Source organism: Scyliorhinus canicula, chromosome 10 (assembly GCF_902713615.1).
Source record: "Scyliorhinus canicula chromosome 10, sScyCan1.1, whole genome shotgun sequence".
Taxonomy (NCBI): Eukaryota; Metazoa; Chordata; class Chondrichthyes; order Carcharhiniformes; family Scyliorhinidae; genus Scyliorhinus; species Scyliorhinus canicula.
In genome coordinates, this window is record NC_052155.1 from 83,888,029 (window position 1) to 83,914,587 (window position 26,559).

Sequence of the window (26,559 nt, forward strand, 5' to 3'; positions counted from 1 at the left end):
GCAGATGGGAAGGGACAGGGGTTGATCCCTGAATGAGGTTGAGATCCAAGGGTTGGCATGGTGATGCCGCAAGCGATTGCACCCCCCTAGTTGTCCCCCCCCGTGCCTCCCCCCCACCCTCCCATGGCAGCCCACCCCTGTGGAGGGTCCCCCACACTCCACCGAGCACTGGGGTGGCAAGCCCAGCACCTCCAGTTTCTTTGCCTGTGAGCAAAGATTGCTGCACCCCTCCTCGGTTCCCCAAGGAAGCCCTTCCGCCAGGTTCACGTTTATCAAGAGGAGTACTAATCTGAGCCAGCGTGACCACTTGCTGGGGAAGTCGCTGAATGACAAGAGGCCATTGGATGACACGTGGCTCTTGTTAATTGTATGGAAATGGGACTAAAGTGATGATAATTGGTTTCTCACCACACTACGGCAAGATTCCAAATTTGCCTACAGGAGCGGGCAGGTGGAATTGCAAACTGGCGCCTGGCGCGGTTCCCATTTTTGGTCTCTCCTGCTATTCACCGGCCTCGTTATGCTTGAGCGCTCATGTAACGAGGCCGGAAGATCGTGCCCCTAGTCTGCATGAGGGGACCTTTTAAAAGGCAAGTCCAAAAGGTTCTCCAATGCTAAGTTCTGCTTTTCCAACCACCCTCTATGGTCCCTCGCGACGGCTATGCGGCCTCTGACTTTCCATCCACCCGCTATGATCACTCAGGCCTCCTGATGCCAAGCCATGTCCTTCCACCTACCACCTTTTAAACTTTCCCTGAGGGAAATGGACCGGCATGATAAACTGCAAGCCTTCACTCACCAGCTGAATGTGTAGAAATATCTTTAAGCTGCAGTGCAACACAGAGTTAACATACAGCGCCCGCAAAGTGACATTTGTGCAGTCAATTATATCCTGAAACATGGGAAAGCCTGCAATCCTTGAAAAACTGTGTGCTCACTTAACCTGCTTCATTATGGCAAGATAGAAATAAGTGTATTCGGCGATTTTGGAGTATGGAGCTTCAGATTTTCGTGGAGTCTTGGAGGCTCGATGCACGTTCCAAAATTCCAGGCAGGACCCAGACCCAGAAGTCCCTCCTGTACTTCCAGCAGATTCTATTTTCACCAGGGATGGCAGTGTCGGGATGTTACTCCGACATATGGTAACCTCAACTGGGTCATTTGTACCCAGTGCTGAGTGCAAAGAGACCTAATTTTTGCTGAGACATGGCCTTATTCTGCAATGTGGGAGTCACAAATGCTCTTGAAGGGTAAATACATTTTGTAGAACTGTCAGCTATGGTGATATGAGGGATCATGGGTTGGCATGAGCTGTTACTTAGGTGGCATACTGGCTGAAGCCATGTGCGTGGGTAGAGGGGCATAAGTTAGCATGGAGGGCATTAGAAATGGGTGAAGATACCGATAGGCATGGGTGGGCCATGAGGAGTAGGTAAGGAGGTGGTGTCGGGTGAAGGTTGGAGAGTCTTACATTAAAGAAAATATGTCACAAAACTCCAGAGCACCAACATGGACCTTTTAACCAGCCTTCCTTGCACTCATCCTATCCTGCGGCTGCATCTTACTTGTGTCAGGGTGTATGGACCATCTCCGTCTCCTTCCCCCCACCCCAGAAAAAAGACCCTGCCATTAAGGATATTTCTATCAAAGCTGGTAAATTTCCCAATTTCCACTACCTGACTCGGGAATGAGTCAGGCCAAAGTAAACTTTGGAACCTTTAAAGAAATTTCACAAACCACCAAATATGCCCACAATCGCTGATTCTTAGTAGCTGCTGCAATCAGCAACTAATCTGAAAGTACTTAATGATTCTATAAAATAGTGCTTGTGGGGAAATGAAGTGACGGAGAGGGGAGGGGGGTTCTTTCTGCTGTTGAACACATATTAAGCTATGTGAGGTTAATAGAGGGAATTTGCCAGTGATAGAAAATGACAGCGCCGGCTTTAAATCAGCTCCATAATTTTCCTTCTCTGTACAAAAGGTCTTTCTTTTGCAGAAAATGCCCCTTACACATACGTTCTCCCCAAATTCCAGCACCATGCATATGCACCACAGACACCATTTTGAAAGGCAAAATGACACTCCTAGTGCTGAAACACCAGGCACCATTCTGATTTGAACCTAGTAATTCAGTTGGGCAATTAACTGAAGGATCGGGATATTTCTTTTTCTTTTTATGCATGGATTAAGTTCTTAAACAAAAATTCTACCTTTTGGGAATTGAATGGCAAGTAAATATTGCTCACACAGTATCTTGGAATTTCAAGGCAAATATTGTAAAGTTATTTCCTTAAAGATTATCAAAATATTCTCACTGAAGTTTTGCTGTTTTTCTCTCTAATGTGGTAAGTTCTTCATGCATCTCTTTTTGTTTCAACTGTGCTTGAGCATGCATATCCACAAGTTCCTGCATTGCTTTATTAAGCTCCCAATCAACCTTGTTAAAGATTTCAGTCACCTAAAAATGCACAGAGAAACAATTTTTGTACAATAAAATTTACATTATCTACAGTAAACATGAGCTTCTTACATTTTGAAGAAAATCTAATTTGCATCTACAAATAAGAAATTGCATTCCATTGGGATGGCATGCTCTCCACTTATCTAGAGAGGTACGGCTCCAACTACACTCAAGAAGCTCAACACCAGCCAGGGTAGAGCAGTCTGCTTGATTGGCACCCCAGGCATTGACACACAGTGGCAGCAGTGAGTATCATCTATAAGAAGCACTGCAGCAATTCATCAACCATCCCTCGACAGCACCTTCCAAACCAGTGATCTCCATCACCTGGAAGGACAAGGTCAGCAGATGTGTGGGAACATAATCACTTGCTGTTTCACCACCATCTTCGAATGCCCCTTGCTGTTTCTGGATTAAAATCTTGGAATATCTTTCATAACAGCACTCTGGGTGTAACTGCAGTTGAGGAAGGAAGCTCATCACCAGTGGTAGTTAAGGGTGGGTAATAAATGTTGACTTTGCCATCCATGAAAGAATTTTAAAAATAACGCAATATCAGATGTTCCATGATAACAATATTCTCCAAACACCTCATAAGATTTTCACTAACACACCCTCTCCTTATATTAAAAGGAAAAAGACTTGTGTATTTCCTTTTACATCTTAGGATGTTTCAAAGTACTTTACAGCCAATAATGTACTTTTAAAGTGCAGTCGCTTTCAGAATGTAGGAAACCCAGAAGCCAATTTCCATACAGCAATATCTGCACAGCAACATCCAAAAGATTTGAACCGCAAGCTTGCAAACAACAATTCCGTGTACAAATGTGAATTTCTTAAACTAACAGTGATATATTCAATTAACGTATGACTCTGGTTTCACTTCCAAGTTTAAAAATGGCAAAACCTTCTGATAAATTTGCATCAGCCAATTCACCTGCATAATGTGCTGTTTCTATCCATAGAAGTGGGCGCTGTTGACAGAAAAATTACACTTTGTGTTGAGTGAAAAAAAAATTCTCATTTTAAATTGAAACTAATCACACTTACAAATGCCCAGCATTGAGTAAATAATAGGAGAGCAAAGTACTGGAAATCTGGCAATAGGAATTTCTGGTGGCAGCCATGAACTGAGCGGTCGCAGGAAAAGTGGCTCTCGAACATCAACTAAGGCCTTTTAACCCCAACAAATGGGCACCGGAAGCACGGAATTCTCCCAAAATCAATCACAACCGACCACACTGCCAGCTAGGATGGGAAAGAATCAGCTGCCCAGCCGAAAAGCCAGGAGAGACAAGGGGAGGGAAACCTCAACCTCAGAACAGGGAAACACACATGGTGGCACAGAACCGGCGAGGGTCGACTCTGCAGAGTTCCCAGCTCAGACCCATGTACAGATGAATAGAACGATGGGCTTCATCACCTCCGAGTTCCAGAATTTAGGGAGGAGATAAAAAAAGAACTCATGGCGGCTGTCGAAGCGGCAGCGATAGCCCCCCTGAGGGAGGCAATGGACTACATGGAGTGGAGGCTGGAGGCCCAGGAGACGATGACATGGGACCTCAAAAAGGCCGCCACAGACCAACGGACCGATCACGACACTCGGGGCCAACGTGGCGAGGCTGGTCAAGACCCAGAAAGAGTTGAAGGACAGTAGTAGCCAGGCTCATGGCACCGTGGCTGGCTCTGCTGCACAGAAGGGCGGGAAAAAGACTGGCAGGGCTATAGTCATAGGGGATTCAATCGTAAGGTGAGTAGACAGGCGCTTCTGTGGTCGAAAATGAGACTCCCGAATGGTATGTTGCCTCCCGGGTGCACGGGTCAGGGATGTCTCAGATCGGCTGCAGGACATACTGAACATAAGAACATAAGAACATAAGAACTAGGAGCAGGAGTAGGCCATCTGGCCCCTCGAGCCTGCTCCGCCATTCAATTAGATCATGGCTGATCTTTTGTGGACTCAGCTCCACTTTCCGGCCCGAACACCATAACCCTTAATCCCTTTATTCTTCAAAAAACTATCTATCTTTACCTTAAAAACATTTAATGAAGGAGCCTCAATTGCTTCACTGGGCAAGGAATTCCATAGGTTTACAAACCTTTGGGTGAAGAAGTTCCTCCTAAACTCAGTCCTAAATCTACTTCCCCTTATTTTGAGGCTATGCCCCCTAGTTCTGCTGTCACCCGCCAGTGGAAACAACCTGCCCGCATCTATCCTATCTATTCCCTTCATAATTTTAAATGTTTCTATAAGATCCCCCCTCATCCTTCTAAATTCCAACGAGTACAGTCCCAGTCTACTCAACCTCTCCTCATAATCCAACCCCTTCAGCTCTGGGATTAACCTAGTGAATCTCCTCTGCACACCCTCCAGCCCTGAAGGGGGAGGGTGAACAGCCAGTTGTCGTGGTGCATATAGGCACCAACGATATAGGTAAAAAACGGGATGAGGTCCTACAATCAGAATGTAGGGAGTTAGGAGATAAGTTAAAAAGTAGGACCTCAAAGGTAGTAATCTCAGGATTGCTACCAGTGCCACGAAACAGTCAGAGTAGAAATTTAAGAATATTCAGAATGAATACGTGGCTTGAGAGATGGTGCAGGAGGGAGGGGTTCAGAATTTTGGGACATTGGAACCGGTTATGGGGGCGCTGGGACCGTTACAAATCGGATGGTCTACACCTGGGCAGGACTGGAACCAATGTCCTCGGGGGTGCTTTTGCTAACACTATTGGGGAGGTTTTAAACTAATGTGGCAGGGGGATGGGAACCAGATTAGGAAGTTAGAGGTCAGTAAAGAAACAGCAACTAAAGCCAGTAAGGTACTGGATAATAAACTCAATGTGACTAAGGGGAAGAGTAGACAGGGAAGAGATGATGAACACAAAGGGACAGGTGGTCTGAGGTGCATTTGTTTTAATGCGAGAAGTGCAGCAGGTAAGGCAGATGAATTTAGGGCTTGGATTAGTACCTGGGAATATGATGTTATTGGTATTACTGAGACTTGGTTGAGGGAAGGGCAAGACTGGCAACTAAATATCCCAGGGTATAGATGCTTCAGGATGGATGGAGAGGGAGGTAAAAGGGGTGGAGGAGTTGCATTTCTGGTCAGAGATGATATCACAGCTGTGATTAAGGAGGGCACTATGGAGGATTCGAGCACTGAGGCAATATGGATAGAGCTAAGAAATAGGAAGGGTGCAGTAACATTGTTGGGACTTTACTATAGGCCTCCCAAAAGCGAGTGTGAAGCAGAGGTACAAATATGTAGACAGATTATAGAACAATGTAGGAGCAATAGGGTGGTTGTGATGGGAGATTTTAACTTCCCCAATATTGAATGGGACTCATGTAGTGTTGGAGGCGTAGATGGAGCACAATTTGTAAGGAGCATCCAGGAGAGTTTTGTAGAGCAGTATGTAAATAGTCCAACTCGGGAAGGGGCCATACTGGACCTTATATTGGGGAATGATCCCGGCCAGGTGGTTGACGTTTCAGTCAGCGATTACTTTGAGAATAGCGATCACAATTCCGTAAGGTTTAGAATACTCATGGACAAAGACGAGAGTGGTCCTAAAGGAAGAGTGCTAAATTGGGGAAAGGCCAACTATAACAAAATTCGGCAGGAGCTCGGGAACGTGGATTGGGAGCAGCTGTTTAAGGGTAAATCCACATTTGAAATTTGGGAGTCTTTAAAGGAAAGGTTGATTAGAGTGCAGGACAGACATGTTCCTGTGAAAATGAGAGATAGAAATGGGAAGATTAGGGAACCATGGATGACGGGTGGAATTGTGAGACTAGCTAAGATGAAAAAGGAAGCATACATAAGATCGAGGCGACTCAAAACTGATGAAGCTTTGGAGGAATATCGGGAAAGTAGGACAAATCTCAAACGCGCAATAAAGAGGGCTAAAAGGGGTCATGAAATATCTTTGGCTAACAGGGTTAAGGAAAATCACAAAGCCTTTTATTCGTATATAAGGAGCAAGAGGGTAACTAGAGAAAGGATTGGCCCACTCAAAGACAAAAGAGGGAATTTATGCGTGGAGTCAGAGGAAATGAGTGAGCTTCTTAATAAGTACTTTGCATCAGTATTCACCAAGGAGAGGGACATGATGGATGTTGAGGCTAGGGATGGATGTTTAAATACTCTAGGTCATGTCGGCATAAGGAAGGGGGAGGTTTTGGGTATTCTAAAAGGCATTAAGGTGGACAAGTCCCCAGGACCTTATGGGATCTATCCCAGGTTACTGAGGGAAGCGAGGGATGAAATAGCTGGGGCCTTAACATATATCTTTGCAGCATCCTTGAGCACGGGTGAGGTCCCGGAGGACTGGAGAATTGCTAATGTTGTCCCTTTGTTTAAGAAGGGTAGCAGGGATAATCCAGGGAATTATAGACCTGTGAGCTTGATATCAGTGGTAGGCAAACTGTTGCAGAAGATACTGAGGGATAGGATCTATTCACATTTGGAAGAAAATAGACTTAATCAGTGATAGGCAGCATGGTTTTGTGCAGGGAAGGTCATGTCTTACAAACCTAATAGAATTCTTTGAGGAAGTGACAAAGTTAATTGATGAGGGAAGGGCTGTAGATGTCATAGACATGGACTTCAGTAAAGCATTTGATAAAGTTTCCCATGGCGGGTTGATGGAAAAAGTGAAGTCGTATGGGGTTCAGGGTGTACTAGCTAGATGGATAAAGAACTGGCTGGGCAACAGGAGACGGAGAGTAGTGGTGGAAGGGAGTGTCTCAAAATGGAGAAAGGTGACTAGTGGTGTTCCACAGGGATCCGTGCTCGGACCACTGTTGTTTGTGATATACATAAATGATCTGGACGAAGGTCTAAGTGGTCTGATGAGCAAGTTTGCAGATGATACTAAGATTGGTGGAGTGGCAGATAGCGAGGAGGACTGTCAGAGAATACAGCAAAATATAGATAGATTGGAGAGTTGGGCAGAGAAATGGCAGATGGAGTTCAATCCAGGCAAATGTGAGGTGATGCATTTTGGAAGATCTAACTCAAGAGCAGACTATATGGTCAATGGAAGAGTCCTGCGGAAAATTGATATACAGAGAGATCTGGGAGTTCAGGTGCATTGTACTCTGAAGGTGGCAACGCAGGTCGATAAAGTGGTCAAGAAGGCATACAGCATGCTTGCCTTCATCGGACGGGGTATTGAGTACAAGAGTCGGCAGGTCATGTTACAGTTGTATCGGACTTTGGTTAGGCCACATTTGGAATACTGCGTGCAGTTTTGGTCGCCACATTACCAGAAGGATGTGGATGCTTTAGAGAGGGTGCAGAGGAGGTTCACCAGGATGTTGCCTGGTATGGAGGGTGCTAGCTATGAAGAAAGGTTGAGTAGATTAGGATTGTTTTCATTGGAAAGATGGAGGTTAAGGGGAGACCTGATTGAGGTCTACAAAATTATGAGAGGTATGGACAGGGTGGATAGCAACAAGCTTTTTCAAAGAGTGGGGGTGTCAATTACAAGGGGTCACGATTTCAAGGTGAGAGGGGAAAAGTTTAAGGATGTGTGTGGAAAGGTTTTTACGCAGAGCGTGGTGGGTGCCTGGAATGCATTGCCAGCGGAGGTAGTAGAGGCGGGCACGATAGCATCATTTAAGATGCATCTGGACAGATATATGAACGGGTGGGGAACAGAGAGAAGTAGACCTTGGAAAATAGGCAACAGGTTTAGATAAAGGATCTGGATCGGCGCAGGCTGGGAGGGCCGAAGGGCCTCCTGTGCTGTAATTTTCTTTGTTCTTTGAGAAGATCGCGACCAAGAAAACCAATCATGACAAAACTTGAAGATCGTGGGTCTACCGGAGGGAATGGAGGGAAGAAACACCACAGAATACATTGCAGAAGCGCTCAGGAAGCTGGTCGGCAAGGAGCACCTCGCTAAGCTCCCAGAGGTAGACCGTGCCCCCACAGGTCACTTCAGCAGCAGCCCAGGGCCGGGGATCCACCAGCACGAGGATAAGGAGCGGATCCTGAGGTGGGCAAAGAGTGTAAAAGAGTGCAAGTGGGAAGAACATTCCATCCGTTTGCACCAGGACATTGGTGCAGACCAGACCAAATGCCAGGTCAAATTCAATGGTGCCAAATCCATGCTGTACAAAAGTGGGGCGTAGTTTGGCATGCACTACCCCGCCAAACTGTTGGTCATGTATCAGGGAAAAGAACTCTACTCTGGCGCCTCGGAGGAGACCAACAGATTTGTCCAGAAAAATGGACTGGGCAACCAACAATAATGTCCAGAACATGGCAACACGTTAGCACAGTGGTTAGTACCGTTGCTTCATAGGGTCAGGTTCCCAGGTTCGATTCCCAGCTTAGGTCACTGACTGCGTGGAGTCTGCATGTTCTCCCTATGTCTGTGTGGGTTTCCTCCTGGTAATCCGGTTTCCTCCTACAAGTCCCGAAAGACGTGCTGTTAGCAGAAGTGGACATTCTGAATTCTCCCTCTGTGTACCTGAACAGGCGTCAGAATGTGGCGACTAGAGGCTTTTCACTGTAACTTCCTTGCAGTGTTAATATAAGATTATTATTATTATTATATGCAGATGTGCCGAGGGCTGGGGGGGGGGGGGGGGGTAGAGAGAGGTAGACCGGGTTAAATTGATGAACCCCACAGTTATGAGAGTCATTACACTAGTGAACAGGCTGGTGTACGGATGTACAGCGAAGAAGGATGACGTGGCGCACCTCCCGGGGAGGAGGGAGTCCCTGACAGGAGGGAGAGATAAACAAAATTTCAGGAGAAACAAAGGGCAAGAAGGTGGGGGATATTGGGGTGAGAGAAGGGGTCAAAGCCCAGTAGGGAGGGTGGACTTGGAGGTGGAAGCATACGGGTAGGGGATACAGGGGTGAAGCAGAAGGGGGGGGGGAGGGGGGGGGGAGGGTACGGCAGGGGAGGGTAGTGCTAGTTGCAACAGGTGGCGATGGGCGATGGCAAAAATAAGGAAGTAATCGGTGGCCACCATGAATGGCCCGTGAGCAAGGGCAGGCACAGACAAACATGGCTAAGCCCACAGGGTGAGTATGCCCCCCGCCCATCTACATAGTAACAGAGAACATGAGGGGCCTCAACTGGCCGGTGAAAAGATCAAGAGTTCTCATCCATCTCAAGAGTCTGAGGGTGGATGTAGCCTTTTTACAGGAGACACACGTAAGAGAGAGGGACTGACTGCGGGAAGGAAGGGCTGGGTGGGACAAACGTTTCATTCATGTTGCCACACCAGGACCACTGTGGTGGCCATACTAGTAAACAGGCCAATTGTATTCACTGCAACGAGCACAGTGACAGACCTGGTGATGTGGGAGATTCGTCATGGTCAGCCCCGGTAGTCTTGGTAAAATGGGACAACGCAGAGTCCGTCAAAAAAACAATGGCAGAAATCCCTGACCTAGATACCCACCAGCCTATCATTGGGGGGGCGGGGGTCGCTCCCTGACTGTCAATGCCCCCCCGTCCTGTCTCCACCTTGTAAAGGTGGCGTCAGTGAGTGCTGGTGTGAACCTATGGTTATTGCAGGTGGGGCTTTGTCGGATATTTTGGTCAGTCCGAATTGCTCCCTTAGTTGGTTCCAAGTCTGGAGGATGGCTACCACCACTGGGCTGCTGGAGTGTTTATTGGGTGGGGATGGGAGTGCCACCGTGATGAGGACCAGGAGCGAGATCCCCACGCAGGAGGCCTCCTCCACAGGCACCCACTCTGCTTCTGACTCTTTTATCCATCCCATCATTCTTTCCGCTGTTGCTGCCCAATGGTAGTATTGTAGGTTAGAAGGGCTAGCCCACCCCTGGATTTTGTTTTCTGTAGGGCCTTCTTTGAGATCCTAGCATTCATTCCCCCTGCCCTCCCCCCATACAAACACCATGATTAATTTGTCCAGTGAGTTAAAAATGGCCTTGGGATTATAGATTGGGATGGATCTTAGTAGGAAGAGGTATCTGGGCAGTACGTTCATTTTGATCATCTGCATCCTCCCCGCCAGGGAGAGTGGGAGTGTGTTCCACCTCTGCAGCTCCTTTATAACTTCCTCCATCAAACTGGTCAGGTTCCATTTGTGGACCCACGTCCATTCATGGGCTATTTGAATTCACAGGTAGCGGAATTTGCGTTGGGCTTATTTAGATGGCAGTCCCACCAGTGCTGCACCTCCCCCTTGTGGGTTCATCGGAAAAATCTTGCTTTTGCTCATGTTGAATTTGTAGCCCGAGAAGGCACCAAACATTTCAGGAGCGTGATGATTCCTTCCATGCTGCTTTGTGGGTCAGAGATGTAGAAGAGCAGGACCTTCCCCATGACAGGCGTCAAATAGCCTAATATTTCCTGTTTTCTACCTCCCTCTCTTAAATAAAGGGGTCACATTTGCTACTATCTTGTCTGATGGCATTTCCTCCCCCCATTTCCGTCCTCCAACTCTTCTTTTCCTCTTTGTTCTGTGGCTTGTTTGTGCCTCTCCCCCGCCCACTCCACTGGTTGCTCTCTATGAACAGATCTTGGAACAAGATGGTGAACAACGTTTACATCCTGTGGAATCCCTCTTCCGACCCCAGGGTGGCAAATTTTATTTTCTCCAGCCTGTTAAATTCTACCAGGTCGAACAGCCAGTCTGCAGCTTTGGGTGATGCTGCCAATCGGCAGTCGAGTAGGATTCTTCGGTGGGTGATCAGGGAGGCAAATGCTAGGGCGTTGGCCCCCGGATACCCTGAAGACAGCCACCTTTGGGCATGGCTCCACCCTCACCCAACCTTGGATATAGCCTCAAAAAAGGTCATCCAGTACCCAACAAGCCTGGGGCAAGCCTAGAACACGTGGGTGTGGTTGGCTGGGCCTCCCTGGCAACACCCATGCCTAGTTAGGCCCCACCTTTGCAGGTCCCTTTTGACTTCCTCCACCCATCTTAACAGGTTCTATTTGTGGATCCATGATCAGTTGTGGGCTATTTGGATCCCGACGTAGCAGAATTTGGTTTGGGTTTGCTAGAACGGCAATCGGCCATTGCGGATTCAACAGGAAGATCTTGCTCTTGCTCAGGTTAAGGTTGTAACCCGAGAAGGTTCCAAAATCCTTGAGTAGTTTAATTATCCCTTCCATGCGGGTTCAAAATGTAGAGGAGCAGCTCATCCGTGTAGAGTGAGACTGTGTGCTCTCTGTCCCCCTTTTGGATACCTCTCCACCCCTTCGTAATTCTGAGGGTGATCTCATGTGACGCGATTGCCAGAGCAAACAGCTTCGGGGATAGCAGGCACCCCCATCTCCTGCCTCTGTGCAGCTGGAAGTATTTGGGGCTGGTGGGTGTTTGTCCGTACGCTCGGCATGGGAGCACCGCACAGTAGGAGGTGAACCCTGGTCTGAACCCAAACATCCAGGAACTGTATGAGGTACCTCCACTTGATTCTATTGAAGGCTTTTCAGCGTCTAGGGAGATGATTACTTTTGGTGTTCTCTCCCTGGATGTGATCATTATCACGTTCAGCAGGCACCTGATGTTAACTGCCTGCCCTTGACAAAGCCCTTCTACTTCTCTATGACCACCTCTGGCACACAACTCTCCAGCCGCTTAGCCAGTACCTTTGCCAGGATCTTTGAGTGTACGTTGAGTAGTGGAATGGGCCTGTAGGACATGCACTCAGTCGGGTCTTTGTCCTTTTAAGGTATCAACGATATTGAAGTTTGTGCCAGTATTGGTGGCAGGGTGCCCCTTACCAGCGAACATCTTTCGCTGGTGTGAATGTTTTGTAGAAGCCCATTGGGCCCCATCACATTCCCTGCCTGAATGGTGTTCATACTGTCAATGACTTTCCCCAGTTCTCAAGGTGCTTTCAGGCCCTGTCTCAGACCGGCATGCTCAGTCCATCAAGGAAATGCTTTGAGTACTCTGCGCTCATAATCTTCGACCACGCTCCACACTACAAGAGTGTGAGGTTGGAGACGGGCCGGACACAGCGTCCCCCCATGGACATTTTTCAACCTTCCTCCTCAGTGTCCCTTGTGTCGCCACCATTGCCATTTTCGGCTCTGGTGAAATGATGCTGTCACTCTGGTCAGTCGCGGCCTTCTTGCTCTCTTATCGTCGCATCCTGTGTCTCCAGACGCGCTCCATCTTTTCCAGCGTTGCTTGATGGGGGATTAGCGCCTCCAATACCGCCACTTTCACCATCATTTTGAGTTTAATGGTGTCTTTGAGCACTTGGAGCTCCTGTGCTGGGATGTCCCTCCATTTATTTCTAGAGGGGTAACTCAGCGTGTGTTCTGGTGGTCCATCCCGTTCGGGTGTGGTCGGATCCTTGTCGCCCCCATGTATGCCATCGCCTTAATCTGGGGAGGCATGGTAGCACAGTAATTAGCACTGTTGCTTCACAGCGCCAGGGTCCCCAGGTTCAATTCCCATTTGGGTCACTGTTTGATGAGGAGTTTGCACAGTCTCCCTGTGTCTGCATGGGTTTCCTCCGGGTACTCCGGTTTCCTCCCACAAGTCCCAAAAGACGTGCTGTTAGGTGAATTGGACATTCTGAATTCTCCCTCTGTGCCCAAACAGGCACTGGAATGTGGCGACAGGGTGCTTTTCACAGTAACTTCATTGCAATGTTAGCGTAAGCCGACTTGTGCCAATCATAAAGATTATTATTCATCTCCAGACTTTTACTGGTTCTGTCGTCTTTTCGGCTCCTCTGTTTGTTGTCTGGCATGCCTCGTTCGTTGTGGTGGTGTTGGAGGAGGGTGAGGGAATTTGTTTCCTGGGTTTAGTGATTTTCAGGACTAATTGTGCCCAATTTCAAGTTTCCAGGAGAAGAACCACCATGTCGAGAATCTCATGAAGGCTCATTTTTGCAACTAAGTGGCGTTGACTACAGATCGCGATCTCACCAACGCGGCCGTCGAGAAACACCCCACCAAACGTGCCCGAAATTATACTAAAATTTTCCCATTAAATTACACTCTATGTTAAACTTACATGAGACACTAGTTCAGCCTCAGGTGTCCATTTCTGGGTGCCACACTTCTGGAAAAATGTGAAAGCATTGGAGAGAGAGTGCAGAAAATATTTGCAAGAATGGTTCTAGGGCTGAAAAACTTCAGTTACAAAAACAGACCAGAGTGGTGAGCAACAAGTGGGATGGAGTTGCAGAGGAAAGTAGCAAGCATGCAGATCACAGAGTAGGAGGAAAGTGACCAGCGGGAGGGTCAGGGAGGGAGGTCGCGAGCAGGAGAGATGGTGAGGAATAGACAGCAGGAGAAAAGTTCAAAGAGTTTAGTACTGAAGTTAGTTAGATTAAATTATTAGGAGTTAATAAGAGGTTATTTTTGGCCAGTTGGGTTCAAGGCAGTCAATAGGCTCTTCATGTAAATATTACAGGTCACGAACATAGCCCATCCTTCATATGTGTTTTCTGATGCGAAAGTGATTTTCATTCAGCACACATTTTCAGGAACAGAATAGGACTGTTAAACACAGGATGGTTGTTGAGCATCCAATGTATTGAACAGAATTAGGCTCATTTCATTACATCCAAGATAGTTTTTGATAAATACCTTTTCTTGATGTGGTACAATATCTCCAATGGCGTTCCATTCCAAATCTAGCTTTTCCTCCAGTTGATCTTCAAGTTTTTCCATTACATTTATATCTTCCCATAGTTTCCGGTTCAGTACTTCTGCATTAGCAATTTGATTTTGTAGATTCTTTAAATGATTTGCCTTAACCTCGATATGGTGCCCTAATTCATACACATCCTGTGAGCATACCTCGTACTCTGTATTAAAAAAAAAGATATACAATTTCAATGTTTAAAAAAAGGAAATGTTAATAATGTATAAGCTTCTGAAATTAGGACATTTAGGTTTAATCTTAAACAAACATATTCCGATGGAATAGTCCATTCTATTGCAATGACATGGTTAATCAAAACATGTCCAAGGGAAGAAAAGTTAAGGGAAGATACAGAACAGTCAAAAATTCAAATTACTTAACTACTTTCCACAAAAAGCGATCAGTGATCAAGCTCTGGAGCATCGTAACTGGGGGATACCCCAAAGATGCGCTGGGGAACCATCCACCTACAAGTCCCTAGCTAAGGATGGCATTGTAATTGCCCTAGAAGTTCAAATCTCTTGGACAATTGCAATCAGAATCATCCCAACGTACCCCAACCAACTGAACCCCTTCCCGACCAACTGACTCCCAACGACCAACCCTCTATTGACCACCTGACCCCACCCCCTTCAACTTCCTCCCCCATACTGACGACCCAATCCTCGCCGCTTCCCCCCACAGAAGACGAAATAAAGCAATAGCTAAAGCCATTCAAGAGACAGGATTGGATTGAATTTGTTTATTGTCACGTGTACCAAGGTACAGTGAGAAGTATTTTTCTGCGAGCAGTTCAACAGATCCTTAAGGAAAGGGTGGGCTGACTTGGTGCCCAGTATTCTGATGCAACCTAGGGCAACACCCAGTGAGGCAGCCGGATTAACTCCGTATGTGCAGATGACGAAAGAGCTATGAGCAGTTGTGACAAAGAGTGAGGAAATAGGATCAGCAATAGAGAGAGTGAAACAGTTTGTACGGGAGCTGTCCAAGCAAATGCATGGACTGAGCTAGGAGGCTAAAGATCAGCAGATCATATGGGATATAGAAGCGTAGGCCAAGAAACAGCAAGCTGAAGTAACAGGAGTAGGGGAAAAGGTTAAAGTCATGCCCGAGGACTTCTGGTGGCGGCCATGAGATGATCAGTCGTACACAAGGTGGCTCCAGTTTGGTGGAGCTGATTTTGGCCCTTTCTACCCTTTCTTACTGGGTGATTTTTGTGCAAGAAGTGCACAAAGGCTGGGAGTTAGAATTGTTGCTCCGAAAGATCCACAAGACAGTCTTGGAGATTCCGCCTGAGAACGACTTAGGTAGGCAATCGAGCCACGTAACGGCTAGTGTCCCAAGTTCATCGAAACAGAATGAAAAGGTCCCCATTCTTATTCACAAGGATTATTCACAGATCAAGCGTAAACCACAGGTGTGAATTCTGTATTGGACAAATCACCGGATTTCGGAAGTCTGTACTAACTGCATGCGTATCTAACAAGGGAGGATAGGGTCAATCCGGCAGATTTGCATGCAGCCATACCCACTGACCAATCAGCTCTTTACCCCCGTCAATATGGCAGCTCGGACAACAGGTAGAGATGTAGAGGCGCGGAAGACAGGAGCAGATAGATGTCCCATATGGGAGAGGGTAGTATGGCGCCATATCAAAGGGAGAGGTTGGCATCGGGTGGCAGTGCACACTTGGTGGGAGGAACGTGAACGAAGCGCATGGGAAACATCTGCTGAACTATAAGTAGCCACTGCCCGCACCTACGGCATCATTGAGGTGAAGAGCCATCCCCGCACCACCCACCCGGCAACTGCACGGCCGAAGACCTAGCCAGGTCCAGTGCCCGTAACGGACTTCTCTAGCAGCCAACCGGGGGTGAGCCAATGAATGCGATTGATGTCTCCCAGACTAACGCAGCCGACCTAGCTCAGTCCCAACGCATTGACGGTTCCCTAGGACAGATCCTAAACGGTGATTCCCAGCCAAAACCAGCTCTTCCAAACAGGAGCCACCTTGTGTGCGACTGATCAGCTCATGGCCACCACCAGAAGTCCTCGGGCATGACTTTCACCTTTTTCCAAAATCATGTTGGCTCTATCCGATTGCCTTGAAATTTTCTAAGTACCCTGCTGTAACATCTTTAATGTGATTCAAAGACTGGTGTGGCAGAAGTGGGTTCTGATTTATGGGGCATCGGCACTGGGGAAAGTGGGGCTGTACCCTTTGAACGGTCTACACCTGAACAATGCTAGGACCAGTCTTCTTGCAAACCACATAGCTAGGAAAGTAGAGAGGATTTGAAAATAAATAGTTGGGCAAGGGAATAAATGTGGGCAAATGTGGTATGTGAAAGGGTAGCGACAAAGAAAGAGAAGGTAATATTATGGGAAATGATAAACAGACTGTGATAAGCTGGGACAAGAAATACGAGTAAATCAACATATGAGGTTAGAGGTTAGAAAAATAATAAAAGGACAAATCTTAAAGTCTGCACCTGAATGCATGAAGAACTTGAAACAAAACAAATGAACTGAAATAGTGCAAATAGATATTAGCATGTACAATCTAATAGCCATTACAGGGATATGGCTGCAGAATGGCATGGATTGAAACCTAAAAATTGCAAGTGACTTTTAGGAAGGCTAGAGGGCGGGATTCTCCCTTCTGGGGACTAAGTCCCCATGCCCGCCGGGAAAAGGGCGAGAATCACTCCGGACCTTTTCCTCGAAGGTCTGGTGTGATTTTCCGTTTTCCAGGGGCTAGCAGAGCCCCGGCGTGCGTCCCGCAGTTCTGGCTGCTGGCGGGGCCCTACTAGCCAGACCGCGTGGCCGCACATGTGCACTGCGGCCGCAAGCGGACCGCGGAGAATCGCTTGGGGGCCTGTTCCGACGGAGGCTGGCGGGTCCGCGGAGAAACGCGGAAGGGCCATCACACCGGATTTCCAGCGTAAATGGCTATTCTCCACCCCCACGCCGGGCGCGATTCCGGCGTGAAGGATCGGAGAATCCCGCCCAGGAAGATTGGAAAAGGTGAACAAATGATTCTGTGAATCATAAATGACATTAGCACAATAGAGAGGGATGATTTACATTCAGGAAACCCGGATAAAGAAGTGGTTTCGGTCGGGTTGAGGAATGATAAAACAAGTAAGTCACTTGTGGGAGTGGTGTATAGCCCTCTAACGGTTGTCACATGGTAGATGGGATATCAAAGAACAAATAATGGGGGCTTGTCGCAAAGTTACAGCAATTATCATAGGGGGATTTTAATCTACATATTGACTGGAATAATCAGATGGACAAAGGTAGTGTAAGATGAGGATTTCAAAGAATGTTTTCGGATAGTTGTTTTGATCAGCACTTTCTGGAACCATCCAGGAAGCAGGCTACACCAGAACTGGCATTGTGCAATGAGATAGGATTCAGCCATGACCTCGTAGCAGTATGACTAATTTTTACATTCATTTTGAGGGAGAGAAGAATGGGTCGAAGACTAGTATTTTAAACCTAAGGAGAGAATGAAAGCAGAGAGAGCAAAAGTGAGCTGCCAATTTAGTTTAAGGGACAGGTCAATAGGGATGCAGTGTCAGATATTTAAGGGGATATTTTAGAATACACCAAATAGACACATTACAACGAGAAAGAAAAATTCCAAGGGAAGGACCACCATTTATGGTTAACTAAAAACTAGTATCAAACTTAAAGAAACTAAATATTATTAAGGAGAGAAACATTAGAATACTAGAGAAAGCAAACTAGAAATACAAGTGTTAGATATACAAGAATTTATATAGCTATTGAAAAAAATAATGTGAATCTGGGGAGTTAATGGAAAATAAAGAGATGGTAGATGAATTAAATAGGTATTTTACTTTAGTCTTCACTATAAAGAATAGGAGCAACATCCCAGAAATGCTGTAAACTGGAAAAAACAATTCATGTAGTTATTCTAATACCTTTTTGTACAGCTTCAGGAAGCTCTTGCAGCCACCAGAGTGACAGTTGATCAACTTTGTTTTCAAGTGTGGCCACGTGCTCTCTTTCTGCTTTTAAACCCTCATTTGTGTTTTGGCACTCAGATTTTAGTTGTTCCATCAAGCTGATGATCTCAGAGAGGACCACCCTTGCCTCTTCTTGCAAAGCTATTGTTTGTTCATGTTCTACATAAGAAGCAATAACTGCAATCAGTTTTGCCAAAATCAATGACCAAAATGTCAAAACAAAATAAAGACTTTAAACACACACAACAAATGAAATTGTGCTTTGCAATTTAGATTTCTGTCCTGCAAATACAAACCATGGGTGGCATTCTCCCCTACCCGGCGGGACGGGGGGTCCCAGCGTAGGGGAGTGGCGCCAACCACTCCGGCGTCGGGCCTCCCCAAAGGTGCAGAATTCTCCGCACCTTTGGGGGCTAGGCCCGCTCCAGAGCGGTTGGCACCACGACGGCTGGCGCCAAAACCGGCACCAGCGGCCTTTCAGGCCCGCCGCCCGGGCTGGCCGAAAGGCCTTCGCCAGTTCGCGCATGCGCCGGTGGTGACGTCAGCGTCAGGTGCCGCTGACGTCACCACCGGCGCATGCGCGCTAGGGGATTCTCTTCCGCTTCCGCCATGGCGGAGGCCATGGCGGCGGCGGAGGAGAAAGAGTTCCCCGCACAGCACTGGCCCGCCCGCAGATCGGGGGGCCCCGATCGTGGGCCTGACCACCGTGGGGGCATCCCCCGGGGTCCGATCGCCCCGCGGCCCCCCCAGGATCCCGGGGGTCCGCTCGCACCGCTGATCCCGCCGCCACCAGAGGTGGTTCAAACCTCAGCGGCGGGAGAGGCCTCCCAGCGGCGGGACTTCGGCCCATCGCGGGCCTGCTGGGGGTCGGAGAATTTCGCCCCACTACATTTCATAGCCTCCACAACTCAAAGTAAAATGATAAAGTAACCTGAATGGTTGCCCATTTTGACACTTCAGGGGCGGGATTCTCCGACCCCCTGCTGGATCAGAGAATCGCCGGGGGACATCATTTTATTGGACTAGATTTTAAAGAATGGAGCTCCGAATCAAGCCGGAGGGTCTGCAACTCAGCCCCCACGCGGCAAACTCAGCAGCAACCTTCAAACACTAGCTGGCGTGCTTCAACGGGTACCCCAGGATAGCCACAACTACACCCACGGAGGACCAGAAGATGCAAGTTCTTCACTCAAGGGTGAGCCCAGAGATCTACATCTTCATCAAGGATGCGGACAATTTCGAGGCCGCAATGACCCTGTTGAAAGGACATTATTTTTGCCCAGTAAACCAGGTCTACGCCCAACATCTGCTAGCAACGAAGCGACAAATCCCCGGGGAATCGCTGGATGAATTCTACCGTGCGCTCCTGGTGTTAGGTAGGAATTGTGACTGCACGCAAGTTTCAGCCAGCGACCACACAGAACATTTGATCCAGGGACGCATCCGTTGCAGGTATGCTGTCGTCCCAAATCCGCCACAGGTTGCTGGAGAAAGAGACACTAGGCCTCAAGGAGGCACGGGCCCTTGCTAGCTCCCTGGATGTGGCCTCCCGAAACACCCGCGTGTACGTCCCCGACTGGGCGGCAGCCCCTTGGGCAGCGTGGAACCCCCCCACGGCTGAGCCCGATGCATCCCCTATCCCCCCACAAGCTTGTCCCGCGCGGCTACCAGGCAACCTCGGGGGGCCCTGCTGTTATTTTTGCGGGCAAGCCAAGCACCCCCGGCAGCGCTGCCCAGCCCGCTCCTCCACATGCAAAGGGTGCGGCAAGAAGGGCCTGTGGTGAATAATAATTCACCATAATTCACACTGTTATCACACATGTTGTACGATGCCTCTGTAAGCTCGGCACACGAGCAGTTGTGCAGCTCTGCCCCTAGTGGGAGGTGTACTGGGAATGTACGGAAGTTTGTACTGGGCTCCACACTTGGCTCCCCCCATGACTCCTCCCCCCCACTGGTTGTATAAAGCTTGGCAGTCGGAGCCTGCCTGCCAGTTCATCTAGAGTTCATCTCGTCACAGGCAGGCTCTGTTGTAAGACGATTAAAACCACTGTTCACTTCTAACCACGTGTCGCGTGAATTGATGGTCTCATCAATTTAATCGTCTTAAGAAACAGTAAGGAATGACTATGGAATCAGCCCTCAAGCCTGATCGACTGGAACTCGATCCACAGGATGCAGAGGCGAAAAAAACTTTTCACATTGGCTCCGATGTTTTAAGGCCTATCTGGCTGAAGCAAGCACCACAGAAACGACGGAGGAGCAGAAACTCAGCTTACTACACGCAAGGGTGAGCCATCGTATATCTACTCAGTTAAATTGTACCGGCACATATACAGAGGCCCTGGCCCTACTCAACAAAATGTACATGAGGCCCGTCAATGAGGTCTACGCGCAGCACGTTTTTACTACTCGCCGCCAGCGCCCCACAGAATCGCTAGAAAAATTTTATCCCGGGACTGTAATTACCAGGCAGTAAATGCTGCTGAACATAGAGAACTTGCTGTCCGCGATGTCTTTGTTGCAGGCCTTAGATCGAATTACGTGCGCCAGCGACTGCTGGAGAAAGGGGCTCAAAATTTAGAAGAATCTGTTGAACTCGCTACAACTATGAAGGTCTCGTTTCGTAGCCTCACCTCGTTTCCTGCGGACTCCGCAATCCCGTCATGGGCCCCCGACCAGCGATTGCCCCAGGCCTGCGCCGCGCGGTCGCCCAGTCACCATGCTGCCCCAGCCTGCCACTTTTGTGGCCAGTCCCAGCACCCGCGGCAGCACTGCCCAGCCTGCAACACGACCTGCAGCAGCTGCGGGCGAAAAGGTCACTACGCCAGAGTGTGTCTGGCAATGAAGGCCCCAGCCCCTAACCCTCCCGCGGCACAAAGCAACTGCTCTCCACACTCGCAGGCCCCGGAACGCTGTAGCCCATACCCCGACTCCGTCCCCGCCCGCCACGTGCGATTCATGGGGGCCGCTATCTTGGTGGACCCCCACCACGCGGCCGACCACGTGCGACTCATGGGGGTCGCCATCTTGGACGCCATCTTCCTCGCCGCCCGCCACGTGCGATCCACGGGGGCGGCCATCCTGGGCTCCATCCTCTCCAAACTCAGAAAATTTGATTGAAGACTGCGACCTCAGAGGGCACTCATCGCGGGGCCACCCCAGCGCAGCCGACCGAGCCGCCGACTACCCACAACTCAACTAAGTCACACTGGACCAATCGCGCCCAAAACATCTCCACAACTCTATGACGACAGTCCAAATCAACGGGTACAGTACACCATACGACTTTTCGACTCCGGGAGCACTGAGAGCTTCGTACACCCAGATCTGGTAAGACGCTGTTCGCTCGCTGTTTTTCCTGGATGGCAAACTATCTCCCTCGCTTCGGGTTCCCACTCTGTCCACATCCAAGGACGCACCGTCGCGACTCTAACGATCCAAGGTGCTAGTTACTCTAATATTCAACTATACGTCCTGCCCGAACTCTGCGCCCCACTCTTACTGTGACTCGATTTTCAGTGCAATCTCAAGAGTCTCACCCTCAGCTTCGGCGGACCTCAACCCTCACTCACTATTTGCAGCCTAGCCACGCTGCGAATCCCCCCACCCTCCTCTCCTTGCCAATCTCACTCCGGACTGTAAACCCGTAGCCACTAGCAGAAGGCGGTACAGCCTACAGGACAGGGTGTTCATTCAAACCGAGGTCCGGAGGCTCCTACGTGAGGGGATCATAGAGGCCAGTAACAGTCCCTGGAGAGCTCCGGTGGTGGTCGTCAAGACTGGGGAAAAATTCCGCATGGTCATAGACAATAGTAAGGCTATTAATTGGTTTACGCTCCTCAACGCGTACCCCCTCCCCAGGATTGCAGAAATGGTGAATCAGATAGCCCAGTATCGGATTTTCTCCGCGGTGGATCTGAAGTCTGCATACCACCAGCTCCCAATCCGCCCGGAGGACCGCCACTTCACGGCGTTCGAGGCCGATGGCCGTCTCTTCCACTTCCCAGTCCGGGTTCCCTTTGGCGTCACAAATGGGGTCTCGGTGTTCCAACAAGCAATGGACCAAATGGTGGACCAGTACGGGCTGCGGGCCACGTTTCCGTACTTGGATAACGTCAACATCTGCGGCTATGACCAGCAGGACCACGATGCCAACCTCAATCGATTTCTCCAGACGGCCCAGAAGTTTAATCTCACGTACAACAAGGATAAATGCGTTTCCCGCACAACCAGACTAGCCATCCTTGGCTATGTCGTGGAAAACTGAGTCCTGGGCCCCGATCCGGACCGTATGCTCCCTCTCGCAGAGCGACCGCTTAAAAGCCATCCACAATGACCTCTCCCTAGAACTCCTTCTCCCTCATTGTCCCAGGGCCCCTGAACGGTGCCTGGGGTTCTTTTCATATTATGCCCAGTGGGTCCCTCAATATGCGGACAAAGCCCGCCCACTCTTTAAGGCCACACTCATTCCTCTGTCAGCTGAGGCCCATCATGCCTTCAACTGCATCAAGGAGGACATCGCCAAAGTGGCCATGCGGGCGGTGGATGAATCCGTCCCTTTCCAGGTTGAGAGCGATGCCTCAGAGGTAGTTCTTGCAGCCACATTAAATCAGGCAGGGAGACCAGTCGCGTTTTTCTCCCGAACCCTCTTCGCTTCGGAACTTCGACACTCCTCGGTCAAAAAGGAAGCAGAAGCCATTGTGGACGCTATTCGTCACTGGAGGCACTACCTCGCAGGTAGAAGGTTCACCCTCATCACCAACCAAAGATCGGTTGCCTTCATGTTTGACAATTCGCATAGGGGCAAAATTAAAAATGATAAAATTCTGAAGTGTTGGATCGAGCTCTCCACCTACAAATACAATATTATGTATCGACTGGGGAAGCTCAACGAGCCCCCAGATGCCCTGTCCCATGGCACGTGCGCCAGCACGCAGAGCGACCGCTTAAAAGCCATCCACAATGACCTCTGCCACCCGGAGGTCACCCGGCTCGCCCACTACATTAAAGCCCGAAATCTGCCTTTCTCCACCGAGGAGGTAAAAGCCGTCACCAGGGATTGTCCGATCTGAGCGGAGTGCTAACCACACTTCTACAGAACAGACAGGGCCCACCTGATCAAGGCTTCTAGGCCCTTTGAACGCCTCGCTATCGATTTCAAAGGGCCACTCCCCTCGACTAACTGGAATGTGTACTTCCTAAATGTCATCGACGAGTTCTCCCGATTCCCTTTTGCTATCCCGTGCCCCGACATGACCTCCCACACAGTCATCAGGGCCCTGCATAGTATCTTCACCCTGTTTGGTTTCCCCAGCTATGTACACAGCGACCGGGGTTCGCGACGAGCTGTGTCAGTACCTACTCGACAAGGGCATCGCCTCGAGCAGGACTACCAGCTGTAACCCAAGGGGGACGGGCAGGTGGAGAGGGAGAATGCGACGGTCTGGAGGGCCGTCCTACTGACCCTCCGGTCCAGGAATCTCCCGATCTCCCATTGGCAAGAAGTCCTCCCAGATGCGCTCTAAGCTATTAGGTCCCTCTTGTGTACAGCCGCCAATCAGACCCCTCACGAACGGCTCTTTATCTTTTCCAGGGGTACTACCACGGGGGTTTCGCTCACGGCATGGTTGAAGACACCGGGCCCAGTGCTCCTCAGGAAGCACAACTGATCCGCTTGTGGAAAAAGTGCTCCTACTACACTTGAACCCCCAATACGCCTTCATAGAGTTCCCTGACGGCCGTCAGGACACCGTATCCCTCCGGGACCTAGCACCTGCAGGATCAAACCCCACCACTACCACCGCCGAGGTACCTCTCACACTACATCCCACCCAACTCACAGCGCCCCACGCCCCCGTGCCTACCAGTTTGCTACACATGTTCCGCGCGCCCGCACCCGCAAGCTCCCAGCCCCCACTCCCCAGTCGAACCAGACGGGTACGAAGCTCGGACAGAATCACCCCCGGAGTCTGCCATTGTACCCCAACCGACCGTGATCATCCAGCCACCAGAAGAGACTGCAACCCCGGTGCTCCGCCGGACAACTTGACCACCGGACAGGCTCAATCTGTAAACCATCACCCCCGCCGGACTTGATTTTTTTTACAGGGGGTGAATGTGGTGAATCATAATAGCATAATTTACACTGTTATCACACAGGTCGTACCATGCCTCTGTAAGCTCGGCACATGAGCGGTTGCGCGGCTCTGCCCCTAGGGGGAGGTGTACTGGGAATGTACAAAGTTTGTACTGGGCTCCACCCTTGGCTCCGCCCATGACTCCTCCCCCCCACTGGTTGTATAAAGCTTGGCAGTTGGAGCCTGCCTGCCAGTTCATCTAGAGTTCATCTCATCACAGGCAGGCTCTGTTGTAAGACGATTAAAACCACTGTTCACTTCTAACCACATGTCGCGTGAATTGATGGTCTCATCAGGGCCATTTCATGGCTGTATGCCAGACCCGGGCGGTCTCCAAGGGCGAACCGGGACTGCCACCACAACTCTCTCCATGAGCCACATGCGGCCAACGGGCGCCGCCATCTTCCTTTTCCCAAGCCACGTGTGGGCCCCGGGCGCCGCCATCTTGTTCCCCAGCGACCACGTGCGACGGATGCACACCCCCAGCCATATGCGACCAGTGGGCGCAGCCATCTTGGCTGGAGTCTCAGGACCCCGATTCGGATGACCACACACTGCCCGAGGAAAATCTCCAACTTTTACCACGACTTGCCTCGGTGATCCTGGACCAGTCTCGGCCCCGAACGCTCTCAACCGCGACAACGACCGTGCTCATCAACGGGCGCAAAACATCCTGCCTGATCGACTCCGGGAGCACAGAGAGCTTCATTCACCCGAACACGGTAAGGCACTGTTCTCTCATCATCCACCCAGTTAATCAAAGCATCTCCCTGGCCTCCAGGTCTCACTCTGTAGAGAACCTCACGGTCCAGGGAAGGGAATTAAAACATTTCCGGCTCTATGTCCTCCCTCACCTCTGCGCTGCCACGCTCCTAGGGTTAGACTTCCAATGTAACCTCCAGAGTTTAACTTTTAAATTCGGCGGCCCTATACCCTCCTCACTGTCTGCAGCCTTACGACCCTCAAGGTCCCTCCGCCTTCCTTTTTTGCGAACCTCACCCAGGATTGCAAACCCGTCGCCACCAGGAGCAGATGGTACAGTGCCCAGGACCGGAACTTCATTAGGTTGGAAGTCCAATGGTTACTCAAGGAAGGTATTATTGAGGCGAGCAACAGTCTGTGGAGACCTCAAGTAGTGATTGTAAAGACCGGGGAGAAGCACAGGATGGTCATCGAATATAGTCAGACCATCAACAGGTATACACAGCTCGACGCGTACCCTCTTCCCCGCATATCTGATTTGGTCAATCAGATTGCACAATACAAGGTATTTTCCACGGTGGACCTCAAATCCGCCTACCACCAGCTCCCCATCCGCCCTAGCGACCGCAAATACACTGCATTCGAAGCAGATGGGCGGCTCTACCACTTCCTAAGGGTTCCCTTTGGTGTCACAATTGGAGTCTCGGTCTTCCAACGGGGGATGGACCGAATGGTTGACTGGTACAGTTTGCGGGCCACGTTTCCGTACCTCAATAACGTCACCATCTGTGGCCACGACCAGCAGGACCACGACACCAACCTCCGAAAATTCCTCCATACCGCAAAAATCCTTAATCGAAACTACAAGGACAAATGCGTGTTCAGCACCCACCGTCTAGCCATCCTCGGCCACGTAGTGCATGATGGAGTTATAGGCCCAGATCCCGAGCGCATGCGCCCCCTCATGGAGTTTCCCCTCCCCAACTGCTCCAAGGCCCTGAAAAGCTGCCTGGGATTTTTTTCTTATTATGCCCAGTGGGTCCCCAACTATGCGGACAAGGCCCGCCCACTAATTCAATCCACGGTGTTTTCCCTGTCGGCAGAGGCCCGCCAGGTCTTCGGCCGCATCAAAGCGGACATTGCAAAGGCCACGATGCATGCAATCGATGAATCCCTTCCCTTCCAAGTCGAGAGCGACGCGTCCGACATAGCTCTGACGGCCACCCTTAACCAAGCGGGTAGACCCGTGGCCTTCTTCTCACGCACCCTCTACGCTTCAGAAATCCGCCATTCCTCCGTTGAAAAGGAGGCCTAGGCCATAGTAGAAGCTGTGTGGCACTGGAGGCATTACCTGGGCGGCATGAGATTCACTCTCCTCACTCGGTTGCTTTTCATGTTCGATAATGCACAGCGGGGCAAGATAAAGAACAATAAGATCATACGGCGGAGGATCGAGCTCTCCACCTACAACTATGAGATCTTGTATCGTCCCGGGAAGCTAAACGAGCCTCCTGATGCCCTATCCCATGTGCCAACGCACAAGTGGACTGACTCCGCACCCTCCACGAGGACCTCTGCCATCCGGGGGTCACTCGATTCTTCCATTTCATCAAGACCCGCAACCTGCCCTACTCCATCGAGAA

The 26,559-nt window shown here is 49.7% G+C and overlaps 1 protein-coding gene across 6 annotated transcripts in view; it reads right to left on the bottom strand.

The window, feature by feature from the left end:
* LOC119972486 (coiled-coil domain-containing protein 178) overlaps window positions 1–26,559 on the bottom strand; it is a 479,785-nt gene that overhangs the window by 393,392 nt on the left and 59,834 nt on the right. For 5 of the 6 annotated variants that reach the window (XM_038809253.1, XM_038809254.1, XM_038809252.1 and 2 more), the window contains 3 exons: window positions 18,030–18,233; window positions 14,019–14,239; window positions 2,318–2,460 (listed from right to left, as the gene is read on the bottom strand). In XM_038809253.1, coding sequence (XP_038665181.1) covers window positions 2,318–2,460; window positions 14,019–14,239; window positions 18,030–18,233 — 568 coding nt within the window. The remainder of the gene's footprint in view (window positions 1–2,317; window positions 2,461–14,018; window positions 14,240–18,029; window positions 18,234–26,559) is intronic. The other variant, XM_038809255.1, reaches the window with a different exon arrangement.